Raw genomic sequence first — 17,438 nt, 5'->3', positions numbered from 1 at the left:
GAAAGTTCAAGTCCCTGCCCACCACTCACATGTCCATCACATGATCCAATCAGGCACCATCCAAAATTGGAAGTGCCTCCCAGTTACATCATCGCAGCTGCAGGGCAAGGTGTCCTTGACTCTCTTAGAAAAGAATGTTATTTTGACTATATATCTCTCATACTCCATCTAATCCTCCCTTCCATTTTCCCACAGTAGAAAATGTGGCATGCCTAAAGGCCCAATGCAAAAGATGGTTTCCAGGTCTGACAATATCATAATTGTGAGCCAGGCCTGCAACAGCCACAATTTTGTGGATTGGTTGTAAGTCTCCCTTGTTCAGCACCATTATAACTTTGAATGGCTGTTGAACAAGTAGTTATAACCCAAGGTGTCTTAGGAATCTTAGTGTTAGATTCTTGGCAGCTGATTCAGTTAAAAGTAAATCTTCAAGAAAGATTCACAAAGTCTTTAACAGGATGTATTGAAAGAAAAGATTTAGAGCACTCAACACTTTTCACTTTAGAGCCGATTTATCTTACTTTACATTGTGGTGGAGACTTTTTCAATTTCTTTCCAAGTTCTCTGTTGTGAATTAGGAACAGGGCATTTATCTCAAGTTAACACAGGAACTTGCTGGTGGCTGTTTAGAAAGCTGTCCACCTTTGTAATATTTTTCCTTCTGATCCTGTGAACTGGTATTATGTTATACAATCATATGTTTCCCAAGAATGCAGCATATTTCCCTTTATATTACTGAATTATGATACAATTGGAATGGACTATACGGACTGGGGTTTTAAAATTCTCTTCTGCAAAATACTTGGGCTCAGCAATAATTTGATGGGTCACTTTATTGCTAGATCTTTGCCTCTGGATATGGGATTCCAGGAATAATAACAACACAATAATTTCAACTAACAGGCTCTGTGGCCTGAAAAGGATAAGAAAAGGATAAGAAATCAATACTATTAAGTCAATCTCATGAATATTCAAAAATACAAATAAAAAGCATCTATGACTGTCCTGCAAAAAGGGGCCCATTATCTTGCTATTGGTTTTACTCTTAATATAGTATTCAACCATAATCTTTCTTCTTGCCATTTATCTAATTATTCCATCTTCTGTTCTCTGGGATAGTGGAATACAAATCATTCTTCTGAAGGTTGCCGAGACATACGATAATATTTTCCTCTGGTCATAATTTTCTTTCAAACTAAGTATGTTCAGGTTCCTCACTTTCTTTTCCTAGAACTTAGTTACTACATGCTGGATCCTCCCTATTGATCTTCTCTGAATTGTTTTCATTTTATCTTAAATCAGGTGCCATGAATTGGAGACTGCCTTTGAAATGGACTCTGATCAGAGCAGGGATCTTCTGTCATTTTGAACCGAAGCTTCCTGTTTTACCCCTCAGTCAAAGTACTAATTCATATGTAGCTTGTAGTCATAATATTTGAGGGCCGCGGTGGCTCAGTGGCTAAGATACTTGGCTTGTCGATCAGAAAGATTGACGGTTCGGCGGTTTGAATCCCTAGCGCCAGGTAACAGGGTGAGCTCCCATTACTTGTTCCAGCTTCTGCCAACCTAGCAGTTCGAAAGCACTTAAAAATGCAAGTAGAAAAAAAGGAACCACCTTTGGTGGGAAGGTAACAGCATTCCGTGCATCTTCGCCACATGACCATAGAGATGTCTTCGGACAGCGCTGGCTCTTCAGCTTTGAAACAGAGATGAGCACTGCCCCCTAGAGTCGGGAATGACTATCACATACTGTATGTATGAGGGGAACCTTTACCTTTACCTTCACCATCATTTTGCAAGTATCATTACCAAGCTAGGTAATAACCCATGCTACACCTATGCATTTGAGATCTAAGTGAAAAACTCAACCCTTGCCTCTGTTAAATGTTATGCTGCCATTTTCCATTCATTTCTCTAACCTCTTAAGATTGTTCAGAAATGTACTGCTTTCTTGTTGGGTATTGACATTCCCATCCTGATTTGGATAGCCTGTAAATGTAATAAGCATTGTTTCCATCCAGGTCATTAATGAAAATGTGCAAGAGTACAGGGCCCACAGCCAAACTCTGTGACATCCCATTGATACCTTACTTCAGTTTGAGGCAGAACATTGGTTGATGAGCATCTCTTGAATTCGTTCCAACCATCTAATAGACAGGCCATCAATCCCATACTTAGATGGCTCGCTAATAATAAACATATCAGTGCCCAATAAAAGATAGTCTTTTTCTCCTCAGTATGTTGTATGAACCTGTCACCACACCCTGTGGCCACACCTTCTGCAAAGAGTGTATGGAGCGTTGCTTAGACCACCGACCCAACTGTCCACTTTGCAAGCAAAGCCTGCAAGAGGTAAGAGGGACAATTTTCTCTTGTTTGCTTCCAACTGCTAGGTGCTTTTCTTTATGTAGGCACGAAAAAGGAGATGATAAACCAGTTCTGTCATTCCAATGCACCTGAAGAATATTAAATTAGGCAGCATTTGCAGATTTTGGATTTGTAGGTTGGCATATTTTTTAGCCTTGACTTTCACTATTGAATGGAATTTTGGGGGGTAATAAAAGTGGCCTTGATTAAGATAAGAGTCTCAGTGTTTCTGATGTGTATGAAAGCAGTTCTCCTGGCAGGTACTTTTACAACATTATAACATTACATTTACAATGTTACAACAATTTCTATTTTTACTACAATTTTATTGTGATTTTATACATTTGTATATATATTTATGGTTTTATCTTGATGTTGTAAGCCACCTAGAGTCACCTGGCAGCAAGTTAGCCATAGTAGTTTTGACTATCTCATAAAAACATTAGGCTCTTACCAAGAACTTACCAAGTGCTAAATCAAATAGATGTATTAATTATTGTCAGGTAATAGCTATAATTAGTACAAAACTAATTTTGCATCAAGCATCAGATAGTGAATATTAAATATTGACAGGTGCTAAGAGTGGGATTTTCAGAATAAAATTTTGGCAAATGTTGTCACTGAGCCAAGGTTTTATTCTTCGGAAAAATACAATGTTGAAAGAGAATTTCATTTTTGTGCAACTCAAAACTGGATTTTGAAAAAAACCCTCTGCTCTTAAAACTGGCTAAGTCCAGAAGAGGAACTCAGTGAACGGGGAACGGGCTGAATGCTTTCAAACTTCCATTCTACAAAAGATGTACTTTGTGAGACTAAAATATGTAAGATATATCTGTAAATATGTGTAAAATATATCAAGGTGATATAATTATGAATGTTTGGTTCCTTCCAGTATCTGAAAGCTGGAAAATACAATACTACCATTCTGCTTGAAGAGTTGATGACTACAGTTTTCCCTTCACAACTGGCAGAAAGGAAACTGGTCCACCAAGCGGATATGGTAGAACTTTCAAAGTAAATATGGACCTTTTCGCTGCATATTCTGTTTGTACAATCCCAGAAGCAGAAAACCTATTATAAAGGAATTTGAAAGTATATTTGACGGTTTTATCCAGTTCTTCTTAGAAGTAAGCTTATTACAGTTAGGAAGATAGCTTCAGGGCGCATGTTAGCAAGATGAGCTGGTTTTCCTAACTTCAGTTCCCTTCATTGCTGCTTATTTCAATTATTAATCACAGATAATTAATTATCTCCCCCAGGCACTTTTTAGCATTTTCCAGCATTTTTTTAAAAAAATGGTGTGTGTTTGGTCCTCTCTCTCTGTATTCATGCATACACCTACACAAGGTAAGCTTTAGATAACCCAAGAATATGTTCATAGCGACCCTGAGTCATTCATTCATTCATTCATTCATTCATTCATTCATTCATTCATTCATTCTGTCAGGATTCCAAATAGCATCCTCAATAACATAAAAGTTCGAGGCTAGAGATTCCTCAAAGTTCCAATTTATTAAAAGAGCCATGTTGGCACACCTGGAAAAACCCGAATTTGAAAGTTTCCAGGTTTTCCCCACATATACAATCCCCCCTCCCAGTCTCCCACAGTAGAATATGTAGCAGGCTTGAGGCTCACTGTAAAAGATGGCTTCCAAGCCCGACGCATTCATTCATTCATTCATTCATTCATTCATTCATTCATTCATTCATTCACCCGTGGCACGACAAAACCGCGAAGCCCTTATCCGCGGAGACATAAGCGCGTTGCTAAAGCCGCGACGTCATCACCGCGACATCATCACCACGCGTCATCACCGCCGCGACAACAGCGCGGCAACAGAAGGGCGCTTTAAAACGGCGCTGCGGCAGAAAGCCGATTTCAATTAAGGTAAGGGTTAGGATTAGGTTTAGGGGTTTGTTTTAGGGTTAGGGTTAGGGTTAGGTTTAGGTTTAGGGTTAGGGTTAGGGTTAGGGTTAGGGTTAGGTTTAGGGTTAGGTTTAGGGTACTGAGTGCTTGGGAATGCACGGATTTGCCCTCCGCGATTATGTCATCGCGGTAGGGTCGCGTTTTTCCTTAGCGCTTCAAACGGCGCGAATTAGTCTTCGCGCTTATGTCTCCGCGGATAAGGGCTTTGCGGATTTGTGGTGGAACCCATTCACCACCCTTGCTCTATAATGAGTGCCTCACATTATCATGCCTTTAAGCCTTTTTCTCTGTTGTGTCTTCTGTAATCTGATATGAAGGTTTTAATGGCAATGTCTCCCTACATCTTATTCCAGGAATACTTACAAGGTTGAATAAACACATTCAGAGAAGTGTAGCTCTCTATCAGTGTAGGGTTCCAGTGTTGATGAATGTCCCGAGCAATGCTAGAACGGACAGATGAATTAGATGCATTTATAGAACACGACTTTTGGTAGTTCTTTAGAGTTCATGGAATAAAATGGGCCTGCAAATCTAATAAATATCTGGCTTCTTGGTAGGTCCAATAGTCCACATCAGTGGTGGGTTCCGGATTCTGTTGCAACAGGGCGGGCGGGTGGGCCCTCCGGAGCACTATACTGGAACGGTACCTGGTGCTCCCGGCAGGCACCTGTATGCCCGTACTGGGGCATACCGGTTGTAACCCACCACTGGTCCACATGCATTTGTATCTTTTTGAACAGGCATGGAGGGTTCATATCCTTCTGTGCATGCATAAAAGTTATCCAGTGGTATGTTCTACTCTGAAATCCTGCTGTTGATTTTTCAAGTTCCTAGTAGCACTTTTGTTGACCATGGTTTTTCCCCCCTTTTCTTTTATAGCCTAAACAAGAATATCCCCATCTTTGTGTGCACCATATCATTTCCAGGTCTTGTATGTCCTCTGCATGTGTTTGAACCTCGCTATCGACTGATGATGCGAAGATGTCAGGAGACTGGCACAAAGATGTTTGGCATGTGCATGTATGAAGATGGAAAAAAGTAAGTCATGCAGAAGGCCGAGGCTATGACTTTTTAAAATTTGGGTCTACAGCAGAGGTTGAATCCCGCAATTTTTGGTCGATTGAATCAACAGATGGAACCATACTAAAAGGATTACATTAACTTTTGTTTTCTGAAATTCTATACGTGGATTCTGCTTGGCATTTTGAGGCAGAATGTCAACTTCTGAATTGTAACTGAATGCTCTCTTCCTCTTCCTCCTCTCTTATAAAACTTAGATTTTAGAGAAGTGAAGAAAACTCCACTGAGCTCCATAAAAATGAAGCTGCAAATCAGCTTTCATTGATAGATACCAATGATTAGGAGGAACATAATCAGAATCTAAATAAATAGATGAGTGGATATTGATATGTTTTTACTGATACTTCTTTGCATGCTAGTCTGCACTTAGTGCTTATCTATGGTAGGTAGAGTAGAGATGGTCACAGCCTTTCCCTCAATATTGTACACTATGCGGGCTCTCTCTCTAACATCTGCATATTGAATGCAGTCTGTTGCTTGTGCAGGGTGACTTTTTGTAGTGTTTTTGTGTTAGCAGTATAAAAGGAGAGAACATATGCATCCGGTTGAAAATGTCATTATTTGGGACTATGCGGGAGTCCCAGGAATACATTAAAAGCATGTTCTTTAGATACATTTCCTGGATATGCAGTAAATGTAAAACTAAAAGATAGAAGGAAGTTTTTCTTGTGTGTGAAATGCCAGAGTCAAATGGGTACAAATGAAAGGGAATCAGTATTAGAAATTTATTCCAGTATTGGATAGTGATTGGATTTTAATTTAATTACATTTAAATTGTATTGTTTTTGAGTCTGGATCCTCCTATCCCAAGCCATTCAATTCAAAGCATTTGCCTAATATCGGAGGGCGAACCTATGGCACGTGTGCCACAGGTGGCATGCGGAGCCATTTGTCAGGGCACGCAAAGCATTGCTCTGTCAGCTGGCCAGCACACATGTGCGCACTGGCCAGCTGAGTTCAGCCTTTTTTAAAGACATTTTTTCCCCTCCCCAGGCTCCAGAGGCTTTATAGGAGCCTGGGGAGGACGAGAAGAGCCTCCCCTCCCCCTCCTCCGGAGGCCCTCTGGAGGATTTAGGAGCTTCCCTGAAGCCTCAGGAGCGCAAAAAACCCGAACCTATGGGCAAACCGGACATTCGGGAACAGACTTCCGGTTTGCTCGTAGGGTCGGTTTAAGCCCTCCGGAGGCTTCAGGGAAGCCTCCTGAAGGTCCCTGAAGCTCTGGAGGGCCTCCGGGGGGGAGGGGGGACTGTTTTTGCCTCTGGAACCTGGGGAGGGCGAAAAAAGCATGGAAAAATGGGAGGGAGCGCCTCTCATGCACGCATACGCACTGGGGGGTGTCGCATGTTCCATTATGAGTGCAGCACGCACATGCATGACCCCCCTGCGCTCCCCCCCTCCTTATGGCACGCAAGCCAAAAAAGGTTCGCCATCACTGGCCTAGTAGCATCCCACATAGGACGTGTCAAATCTTTCAACTTTCAATTTCCAAACCTTAGGGGTGCTCAAAAGTTGTGACATGCCTTGGGGATTGTAAAGATATTTTGCTTACTTTAATATAGTTTAGACATGCTTGGTAAGTAACTACATAAATATCCTAACCTTTTAATATTTTGTTTGCTTCATTTCACACAAGTTACATAGCACACCAGAAATGGGGAAAGGATATGAATCTTCCTTCTATCCTGTATTAATAGCCTTGTCTCTTTTCAGCTTTGCTGACTATGGCTGCATACTGGAGATTCAAAAAATAGCATTTTTTCCTGATGGACGATCATTGGTGGATACTATAGGCAAGAGGAGGTTTCGAGTTTTGAGACGAGGGCACAGAGATGGCTACAACACTGCAGACGTTGAATACTTGGAAGACGAGAAGGTGAGTAGTCCTTATGTGAAGAGTAAAGTCCTAAAGATTTGGCTAAAATAAAAGGTATGATATGCACTGGATAACCGCTTGATACATGTAGGACTTGACTTATGATCGCGATTGAGCCCCAAACTTTTTGTTGCTCACCAAGACAGTTGTTAAATGAGCTTTGCCCGACTTTAGACCTTTCTTTCCACAGTTGTTAAGCGAATCACTGCAGTTCTTAAGTTAATCACATGGTTGTTAAGTGAACCTGGATTCCCTATTGACTTAGCTTGTAGGAAGGTAGCAAAAGGTGATCACATGAGCCTGAGACACTGCAGCCATCCTAAATATGAGTCAGTTGCCAAGCATCTGAATTTTGATCATGTGACCATGGAGATGTTGCAAGTGTGAAAAATGGCCATAAGTCACTTTTTTCAGTGCCGTTGTAACTTCAAATGGTCACTAAACGAACTGTTGTAAGTTGAGGACTACGTGTACATGATTTATTAGGTGTTCATGGTTTATTGAGTTTATATTTCACTTTTCCACCAAAAGATGGCATTCAAGGTGGTAATAAGCATAAATTAAAATGAACAAATTTAACACAGCTGAGCTACAAAATAATTACTTGAACCATGCTTACTCTGTTGAATCTTATAGGGCAGATGGGAGATAGAATATTCAATTTGGCCCTCTGCTCTTTTTTTTCATTGATAGTTTGGTACAATAAATGTATAAAACAAGTAGAAAAACCTATCACATTGATTTACGGGTCTGCGCTTTCAATTTATGGGTCAACAGCTGTTCACTGTTAGAAGGAAAATCACTTTTTAAATGTCTTCTCTGTTCTTTGCAGCAAAGCCAGGATAATCTCTGCACCCCACCCAAACACAGCATTAATTATTTGATTCATTGGTTAAAATAGTCACTTGCCAAGCTTGAGCTTTTTTTATAATGTACTAATGCATAGCTTCTATTCACCTTGCTTCTTTTAGTAAGCAAGACTTTCTTCTGGCAGCTCTCAAATGAGTACATGTCTGCCTTAAGAAGACTCTTTTCTTTAAAGAAGCCTGGGTAACTGAAATGCATCTTCCTGTTTCCTCCTCTTGCTCCTCCTAATGGCCTGTACACCAGCCTTCCTGCCCCATAATTTCCCTTCTATCCCATTCATCTGATCAGCTGTTACTATTGCCAATGAAAAGGACTTGTACTTTTCCTTTTTTGCAATTTTGCAACCTCAGTAGTAGAGAAGAAAGCATTTGACTTGTCCCTATTGTCCTAACCCTAACCTTCCTTTCCCACTGGGCTGAGGGATTTCGTCAAGAGCATTTCCTTCTCTTATCTCCCATCCCCGAACCAATTCTGTACACAATAGCACACTTAATTCTGTGTGTGGAGCAAAACATCCAAGCACATGTTTCAGTTTTGGCACAGACCACTCAAAACCAGGTTTTTCAAACATGCAATATTTTACATATCCTTACTATATGTCAACCACATTTGAGTTCTACTTAGTAATTACGTTTTCTCTCTTACACTCTCTTTTGATCTCAACTGTTGTTCAGGTTCTTTCATTTTTACTTTCGATGTGCTTCACTTTGCTTATTTTCAACTTCTGACCTTGTGATCTAGATGGAAGGAGAAGAACAGGCTGAGCTGCAGAATTTACATGATTGCACCTATGAGCTAACCCAGAGATTTTATGAACATGGGGGCAGGACTTTCAGACAGCTTGTGATGCATCATGGACCACTTCCAGAAAAAGAGGAAGACATACAGGTATTGAGAATTGTTCTCACCAGAAATATAAAATAATCTGCAGGGGAATGAGATCTGATAAAAAGGGATATATGACTGTCATATGTATATAACAATATAATTACTCAGATTGCATTCTAATTTGGAAGAGAATGTAGAAGAATGCAGGAGGATTGGAGCAATGTGTTAATTATCCTGTGCTGGCATGGAGGCAGATATTTCTCTCTTTGGGCATGATAAGAATATATCTGCTGAATATAACTCCGCATTGGCGACAGGAAAGGGCATCCGGCCAGTAAACACTCAGCTCCATTCAGTTGCTCAGACACTACCCCGCAAGGGATTATGGGGTCAAGATGATGATGAAAGAAGAAGCCATCTTTAAATTATTTTACAGGAACTAAATTACCTTGAATTTCAGATCTAGGTTCATATATGTAAATGTATTCATCTGCTTTCTGTACAGTATAAATTGAAGGAGTTAAAATAATAATTCCCTGGAATCCAACTCAATATCCGATGATTATATGGACCCATGGAATCCATGACGTTTTCCTGGCAGGAATGGAAGTTATTTTCTCTTACCTTCTGGGTTGCGTTGTTGATTTCTTAGATTTGCCTATTGCCCTGGGATTTACAGTAGTATCCCATCCAATTACTATGCAGGTCTGTCATTGCATATTTTTTCAAGATCAGATAAAGGCAGATAAGTTGCAGCAGCTTTAACAAAATAAATTAGCAGTTTAAAATTTTGCAGTTTGTACATTCATGCAGTTTTTTAAAAATGTATTTTTAGCTATTTGACCAGGTAATGCTCTTTAAATGCAGTATTAAATTACCATAAGGCACAAATGATTCATGATACAGTCTTAGAAATGCTGCCTTTCCAAGTAAATAATATTAGGGATATTGCATTATCATAGCTATCTATATATGTTTTCTAGAAGCAGTTAGATGGCCTTAAGATAATTTAGTACCTGAAAATCATAGTTCTCGAGGAGTGTAGTAATAAACAAAGTTAATTAATTTATTCAGTGGCAAAATAAATTTAGTTTAGAATTAAATAACCTATTACATCTCACTTTTCTGTCTAAATAAATTAATTTTAGGAATTATGATTTTCAGTTGCTGGAATCTCCAAACCTTTTTCCTCAAGTAGTAAGTGAGACTTTAACAGCTCTAAAAGAAAGATCACACCTTTAGGGCTATTTAAAATAGGAAGTTTGGGATTTTTTTTAAAGACTAGAAAGGACATCCTACTTTGTACAATTTTGCCATGGTGACTATTCTAAATATTTCAGTATTAAGTTGCTATTACATTAGCAATTATTAATTTAAGATATTAGTTGGCTGTATTAATATTACACCATATCATTTATTAGTTGCATGAATAATTTAAGGAATTGCCATTGCTATAAAATCCTTAGAATGGCATACACTTAAGAATATTAGATTAATAACCCATAAAAAGAAATGAGGCACACAGAATGGAAAGCCATAAAATTGGCAACATCTATAGAGCCATAAGGTTAAATTAAAGCAACTTATAATTTGGAGCAAAATGCCTGAACAACTAGAGAACAGTCCTAAGTTTGGTCTAAAATGAAAAAAAATAACCTAAAATTAACCTCACCCATGTTTTATCCAGTATCTTACACAGAAGTGCCATAGCAAAAGCGCCTTACTTCACTCATCACTTGCATCAAGGAAAGTAACCTTGCATTGTCTGGGAAGGATCCTTTGATGAAGATGGCAGCACTTAGCTGACCTTGAAAAAGGATAAGCAGTGTTGCTCCTGGCTTGTGCTTGAGGGGGTAGACATATTCACTACAGGGGACAGGAGCAGAACAACATTAAAGTACAAGACGGTTGTAGGCTAAGTATCAAGCTAGGTATTAGGAGGGACTTCCTGACTGCCATATGAAAGTTTGAGTGCTTCTTCATCAGAAGTCTTTAGAAAGGCTAGATGATCATCTATGAGGCATGCTTTACACGGAGGAATGGTTTTAGGCGAGATGAACTCATCTTCAAACTATGTCACTTTGTAAAATTCCAGGGCTGTAACTGGACTGAGAAGCTGAAAAAACATTCTAGAAGAAAGTAATGGCAGGTCGTGTATCTATTCCTGCCTAGAAATATGTTTTCCTCGAGTGTTTGATTTCTTCTCTGTAAAAAACTGAATCAAGTCTTATCTACTTTTCATTCCTAATTACTTGCCATTTCACCTCCTAAAAATGTTCCTTCTAAAGGATCTGTGGTATCCCCAACACTTGATTTATTTCAATTAATTATTCCTTAGCTTAGGCTGTGTTATTGTTTTCTGACATCTCAGTCTTTAAAATAAGACATAAAATCAAAATCCAAATTAAGCCAGAATTATTTAAAAAAAGCTGTAATTAGACTAATCAGTTTAGGGCTATTTTAAGAGGCTTGCTTAGAATCTTTTTAAAGAAAAGTTGCAAGCCAATTAGGGTTTTAACAAATAATTGGAATATTCCAACATTCTGGACATTCTTGTTTATAGCAGCAATAATCACATTTCCACTAATTACTTTTACTATGAGGATCCTAAATAAATAAAAGGTATACTTTCAGATAACCTGGATTTAGGCTATCAAAAGTCAGCACTCAGAATGAGATCCATTGAAATGTACTAGGACAGTGATGGTTAACCTGTTTGTTGCTGGGTAACAAAAATGCAAGTGTGGGTGTGCGATAGCACATGCGTGTGCCAGCACCCATAATGCAAGGTGCATCCCTACATGCATATGCGCGCACAGCCCCACACATCCCCCCCCATGTGCACCGCACTGCTCACCTCTAAACTGAGCTTGATATTTCCTTCGGGGCTCCGGAAAAGCCTCCCGAGTCTGGAGAGGGTGGAAAATGGGCCCAACGGGCCTACTGGAAGTTTCCTGAAGCTTGGGGAGGATAAAAAGAGCCTCCCCCAGCCCTCCGGAAAGCCGAAAATCAGTTGGCCAGAACACACATGCTGGAGCTGACAGCTTGTGTGCCATAGTTTCGCCATCACGGTGCTAGTTAATATGGCTTATATTTTGAATTTTGTAATTTTTTTCCAGACTGGACACAAAGGCAGCCCATCTACTATAATAAATATTATAATAATCAAATTGGAAGCTATTACAATGTGTACCATAGTTGCATAGTCATTTTCTTCTAGGAAATGATGGAATTGATGTACCAAGCTGATAAAAGATACTTTTGATCATGGCTTCATTTTAGGAAAACAGAAAGAGTTTGGATTCAGGATTATTCCCAGGTAGATTCTCCTTTAGAATATGATTCCATTCAGACCACTTCTGAATGGAATTGTCTTCCACCTCTCTGAAACTGTGATCTTTTACATTGAGCACCTTCAAACATTATTTGATGGTCAGGCTTTTCAGCTTTAAAGAGATAGATTTAGATCCCACCAAACATAGAGAGGACTCAGCTCCATACTTCATGATAATTTCATGTAGATACTGAAAAGAGGCAGAATAGAGCACTGACAGACACCATGTAATAACTCCATTTCTAGGAGCAACTCAAGCATCTCCAAGGGACATCATTTGAGATCAACCTGATGGATGCCCATGTCAAGCAGTGTTTCCCCCCGCCCCAGCTCTCCTAGACAATCTAAAAATTGATCAACGGATGGAAAATTCCTGGCTATAATGGAATGTGTATATGACCTTGAGGAAAGAGACAAATTGCTGCTTGCTAAGAAACAATCAGGCAAGAGGGGCAGGAGCCCCCAGTGACTTAACTGTCAAGAGAAAGACACTTAGAAAAGACTGTTTCCAATGCTTAAGCAGTTAAAAGTGCTAGCTGGAAGTTTGTACTTTTAGGCATGCAAAAATCTGTCAATAGAACCTTATAAGCCTTAAAGTAGAATTAGTTTGTCTATTTGTGTTTCCTAACTGGTTTATCTGGGAGATCAAGAAGAACCAATAGTATCACATGTCTATCTAAAGAAGCTGCTTAACTAGTAGGCTAATAAGTCAGCATTAATCTGCTTTTTTAGGGCTGCTCATTTCCTTAGTCACATTAGAGCTTAACCTATAATTGATAATCGCCAAAGGATACAAATAGTCTAATCATTGCTGCCTTCTCCTCCTGGCAGACATTTATAATGATCTAATAATTCCTGACTATGAGCTACAAAACAATTTGAGCAAGGATTCATAGACAAGTGGTGGATATATCTTTATTTTGTGCAACTCACAGTAGAATAGATAACATTCCCTGCTGTTTGCCCTATGACAATCTTGAGGAATGTTTGGGTTGAGAGAATGACTGTCCCAGAGTTACCAACTACCATTCCTAAGGGAGGACTAGAATTTGTGGCATTCTGGTTTCCAGTCCAGCACCTTAACCTTTACACTAAACCGCTCCAGCAAGTCTGTTCATGTCCTGTGCCATGAATGGAAATGCATCTAGAAAACATGCTATCAAGCAGCTCCATACTAATTCTGTATCTGTCAAGAGTACCTCAAATATGCAAGATTTTGATCAGCTTAAAAAAAACCCAGTAAAAGAATGACAATGAGCTTCAGAATCCTGTAATCAAGCTTAGAGAAGGTGCCAGGGGGTCTCACACAGCTGAATAGGTGACCATCTGGCAGAGGCATGATGTGCATGGAAAAATAACCTCTGCAGCTGCATATATCACCAACTGGATTCAATAGATTTTGGGTCCAGATCATCCTAACAGCTCCAGAGGCCTGAAATGAGATCTTGATCTTAAGATCATGGAGATCTGTCTCATGATAATGAGAGGAAATGAGGCACTCCCATAGGTGACATATTTCTGTGATCAGAATGAAAGATCAAAGACAGAATCCATTTTCTGAGTTCACTAAATGGATTAAGCCACAAATCAGGCAAACAGACCAGATTTGCTCAACCAGTTTGTTAAAAGCAAAAACCAAAAGCAAACTTACCATGTTGTGAATTCAGACACTGCATTTTTAACTAACTCGATTAAGCACGGTTTATGAAAGCAGCTGATATAAACGCACCAGTACGGTGGTTGCTTTGGCGCTTAATTTACACTATATCATTAAATATATGGTGTCACTTAACATCTATCAGTGTAACATTTGGGACATTGTTCTGCTCCTACTCCTTAGTCTTCCTTATAGGAGTTTTTAAAAAAATGATTTTTATTATATTGAAAAGATTTGATCATGTACTCAGTAGATAGTGGCAAGAATTAAGTCTTCAGATGATAAAGAAATTTTCCTGTTACAGTTCCGCGCTGAATCTTGATGTCATCAAGATTGTTCCACTCAAATAACTAATAGCTCCTGATTTATTTATTATGAAAAATGAATTGATGTATTTTCTTTATCTTCTCACTAGGCATCACCAGATGGACCAGTTTGGTGTTGGTGGCTTATATCTGTCTTGCCCCTTGACTTGACCCACAAGTTGACCATTTTTTCTGAAACCTCCCTGAAGGCACGCCTCACCCAACTAAAACATATTCTGAACATCATTCTGGAAAGTCGTGACTACAGCAACTAATAGACTCAGACTTGCCACAAGGAAGATTTAGATAACATAAAAGGTTGGGAAGTGGGGACTTCTGGGGAAGAAATGACAAACTGAAGATGGCTTGGCAAAAAAGTAGAATTGACAACCACAGAAGAATGAGCCAGGAATAGACCAGTTCTTCATAATTCCTATCCAGCCAAGGAGAGGATTTGAGATTGCCCACAAGTGCTCTATATTGTTGCTCCTCACAATGCCAATCTGGTGCCCTGCAGAGTGTCAGGTTTGAAAGCCATTGGGAACCCTGTCTCAGAGGTCCTGGGATTGCAATTCCTAGAACTTCTAGCCAGCATTGGTTGACTGGGAAATTCTACAAGTTGTGATCCCAGCACATCATGTCTTTAGGTCCCTCTTTATTGTGATTATTTTGTTACTGTAAAACTGACTTCAGATATGGTCCTTAATGAGGACTCTGAAACTGGACTGCAGTTGTAGCAAGATTTACTATGTAGTAGTAGCAAGACTTTTTGAATGGGTTTTGGACCGACAGGGCTAAAAGATTCGGTAGTAAGATGTGAATTGTATTCAAGTGAACACATTTCTAAGCACCTTACACCATGAGAATAGGAAATAAAACTACAAACACTGGGACTTCCTGAGGAAATTTGCCTTATATCACATATTGATGTTTGCATGGGACTCTTCAACATATTCTTCATAATGTATGATATTCTTTCTTTCAAGTAACTCACTGCTATTGATTGTAGGGTAAAAGCCAACTCAGCAATGAGAAACATGACAAAAGGGCTGATTTTCTTTCCTGTATTTTATTCTGATTGCTATTTAATGAAGAATTCCAAAAGGGATCAGGTAAAATGACATACGTTGCTGAAGAAAGTAGATTAGAATACTTCTATATGATAAGAAAGATATAAAAGTTAGATTGGGACAGATAATGTGTAGTCATCCAGATGTTCAGGAAGTACAATGATTTCCTACCATTTGGAGAGGTATACTTTTCCACCAGTCTGAAGTAGACCATTTTAAAGATTTAATTTACAGAAAATGTTTAAAGGGAAACCTGGAAATGAAAATGAAATTGTAGGCAATTCTCATGGGGATGAAGTGGATAGCTAGAGGACTAACTGCGACCTAAAATGTATAATTCAGGAATTCATCTAGGTTTTAAGATGCTAAAATGGCAGAGTATTCAGCTGAACCAATCTGCTGCATAATTACACATGCTGTTAGACAAATTACCGTGAATATAAAAAGTTTGATATACATGTATATAATATGAATTGAACATGTACACATAGGTTTTGTATAGGGAATGTCTGAATACAAATCAATCATTTGTTCATGTTAAAGAAGTCATGGGATTTTCAAAACAACAGCTGCTAAAACAATTGCTAACTTTAGAATTATTTTTAGATAAAATATTTTTGTGCTCTAGCCTCAAGAATATGGATTCTAGGAATGAACAGCACTGACCAATACAATACAGGTAGCCCTCAATTTATGACCATAATTTGGACTGGAACATTTCTTGCTAAGTGATGTGGTCATAAAATTAATCAATTTTATGATCTTTTTTGCAGCGATTGTTAAATGTATCCAGCTTCCCCCACTGACTTTGCTTGCCAGAAGTTGACCTGGAGGGTTGCAAGTGCTGATCACATGACCCTGGGATCCTGCAACTGTGATAAATAAATGCCAGCTCTCCAGCGCCCAAATTACAACCATATGACTAGGGAAACTAATTATTGTAATGTAAGGATCAGCCATAAACCACTTGTAACTTCCGATGGTTGCTAAAGGAATAGTTCTAAGTTGAGGACTAACTGTATTCTTTTTGGCAGATTTAAAACCTGCTGGGATATATAGCTGTGTTTGATTTTAGTTGTACTTAAATTTGTACTCCTTATAACAATGTAATTTAAAATTGGTTTGTCAAAAAGAATTAAAACATTGTAGATGAAGAGCATATGCTTCATTATTATTTAAGCTGATCTTATCTTGTGCTTCTGCTGGTTTGACTGTTCAGTGGTTTAAGAAAATTCTGTCCAGACTCAGATCCTTTGGCTACAAATTGCAAAGTATTCAAATTGGACTGTAGTTTATCATGTCCTCCCATTGAATAATTCCTCTTGTGCCCTTCTACCTTTACTTATCAGGCAAATCATGGCAGGTCATTTTCCTTTTTCTGGGTGGAACATCTTAAAGAGATATATTAAAAATATATCTTGGAGAGAGAGTTAAAAACCTGGACTTGCACATAGGAGACCCAGGTTTTAATTCTTCCTTAGGTATAAAAACTGGGTCAGTGTCTTTGGGCTAGTCACTGTCAGCTCACTTAGGAAGTTGAAAACATTTATCTTCCAATCCACAATTGCCAGTATGGTGATCAATAACTTTCAATGAAGAGACCCTCATTCTGCAATGAATTGCTTTGGGATAATAATACACACACATACACAAACAAATATCCTAAAACATAAAAGGAGGAAGGCTTTCACTCCAGCCTCTAAATGGCCTTGTAGGTTAATTCGGCCACTTAATTGCTGAAGGTTTTTCTACTTCAAATGACAAGTTAATGAAATGGTGGAATGAGAACAGATAAATAAATGGAAATGGGGGAAGCTTGGAAAAAACCAACAGTTTTTATAAAGAGCAGTTTTCTTTAGGGTGTCAAACCAACATTCTGAGTTAACAAGACAATTGCTTCACTGATTATACTGCAGTAACAGGATGATAAGAATAGCTTTAAAAGCTATTAGAACTAATGCTAAGGATTGGTTCAATTGAAGAAATGGCCCTTCCTCTGCAGAGTATCCAGTTGACCTTTAGCCGCAGCAAAATAAAGGCATCTTGGCACAAATAGAAAGGAGCAATCGAACTGACATAGGGAGGAGAAATGTATATAGTTTCATGGGTTTTTTTTTTAAATGTAAAGTT

The 17,438-nt window shown here is 38.9% G+C and overlaps 1 protein-coding gene across 1 annotated transcript in view; it reads left to right on the top strand.

Annotated features, from left to right (window-relative positions):
• Nucleotides 1-16,947, top strand: part of LOC116503106 (LON peptidase N-terminal domain and RING finger protein 1-like) — a 35,480-nt gene extending 18,533 nt beyond the window's left edge. The window contains exons 7-13 of the mRNA XM_032209281.1: nt 2,238-2,352; nt 3,260-3,381; nt 5,174-5,332; nt 7,085-7,247; nt 8,856-9,002; nt 14,349-15,987; nt 16,082-16,947. Of these exons, the coding sequence (XP_032065172.1) occupies nt 2,238-2,352; nt 3,260-3,381; nt 5,174-5,332; nt 7,085-7,247; nt 8,856-9,002; nt 14,349-14,513 (871 nt within the window). The 3' untranslated portion in view covers nt 14,514-15,987; nt 16,082-16,947. The remainder of the gene's footprint in view (nt 1-2,237; nt 2,353-3,259; nt 3,382-5,173; nt 5,333-7,084; nt 7,248-8,855; nt 9,003-14,348; nt 15,988-16,081) is intronic.
• Nucleotides 16,948-17,438: the final 491 nt, after the last annotated feature.

Source organism: Thamnophis elegans, chromosome 2 (genome assembly GCF_009769535.1).
Source record: "Thamnophis elegans isolate rThaEle1 chromosome 2, rThaEle1.pri, whole genome shotgun sequence".
In the NCBI taxonomy this organism is placed as follows: domain Eukaryota; kingdom Metazoa; phylum Chordata; class Lepidosauria; order Squamata; family Colubridae; genus Thamnophis; species Thamnophis elegans.
The sequence above is the reverse complement of the archived record's forward strand: the minus strand, read 5'-3'. Positions and strand labels throughout refer to the sequence as shown.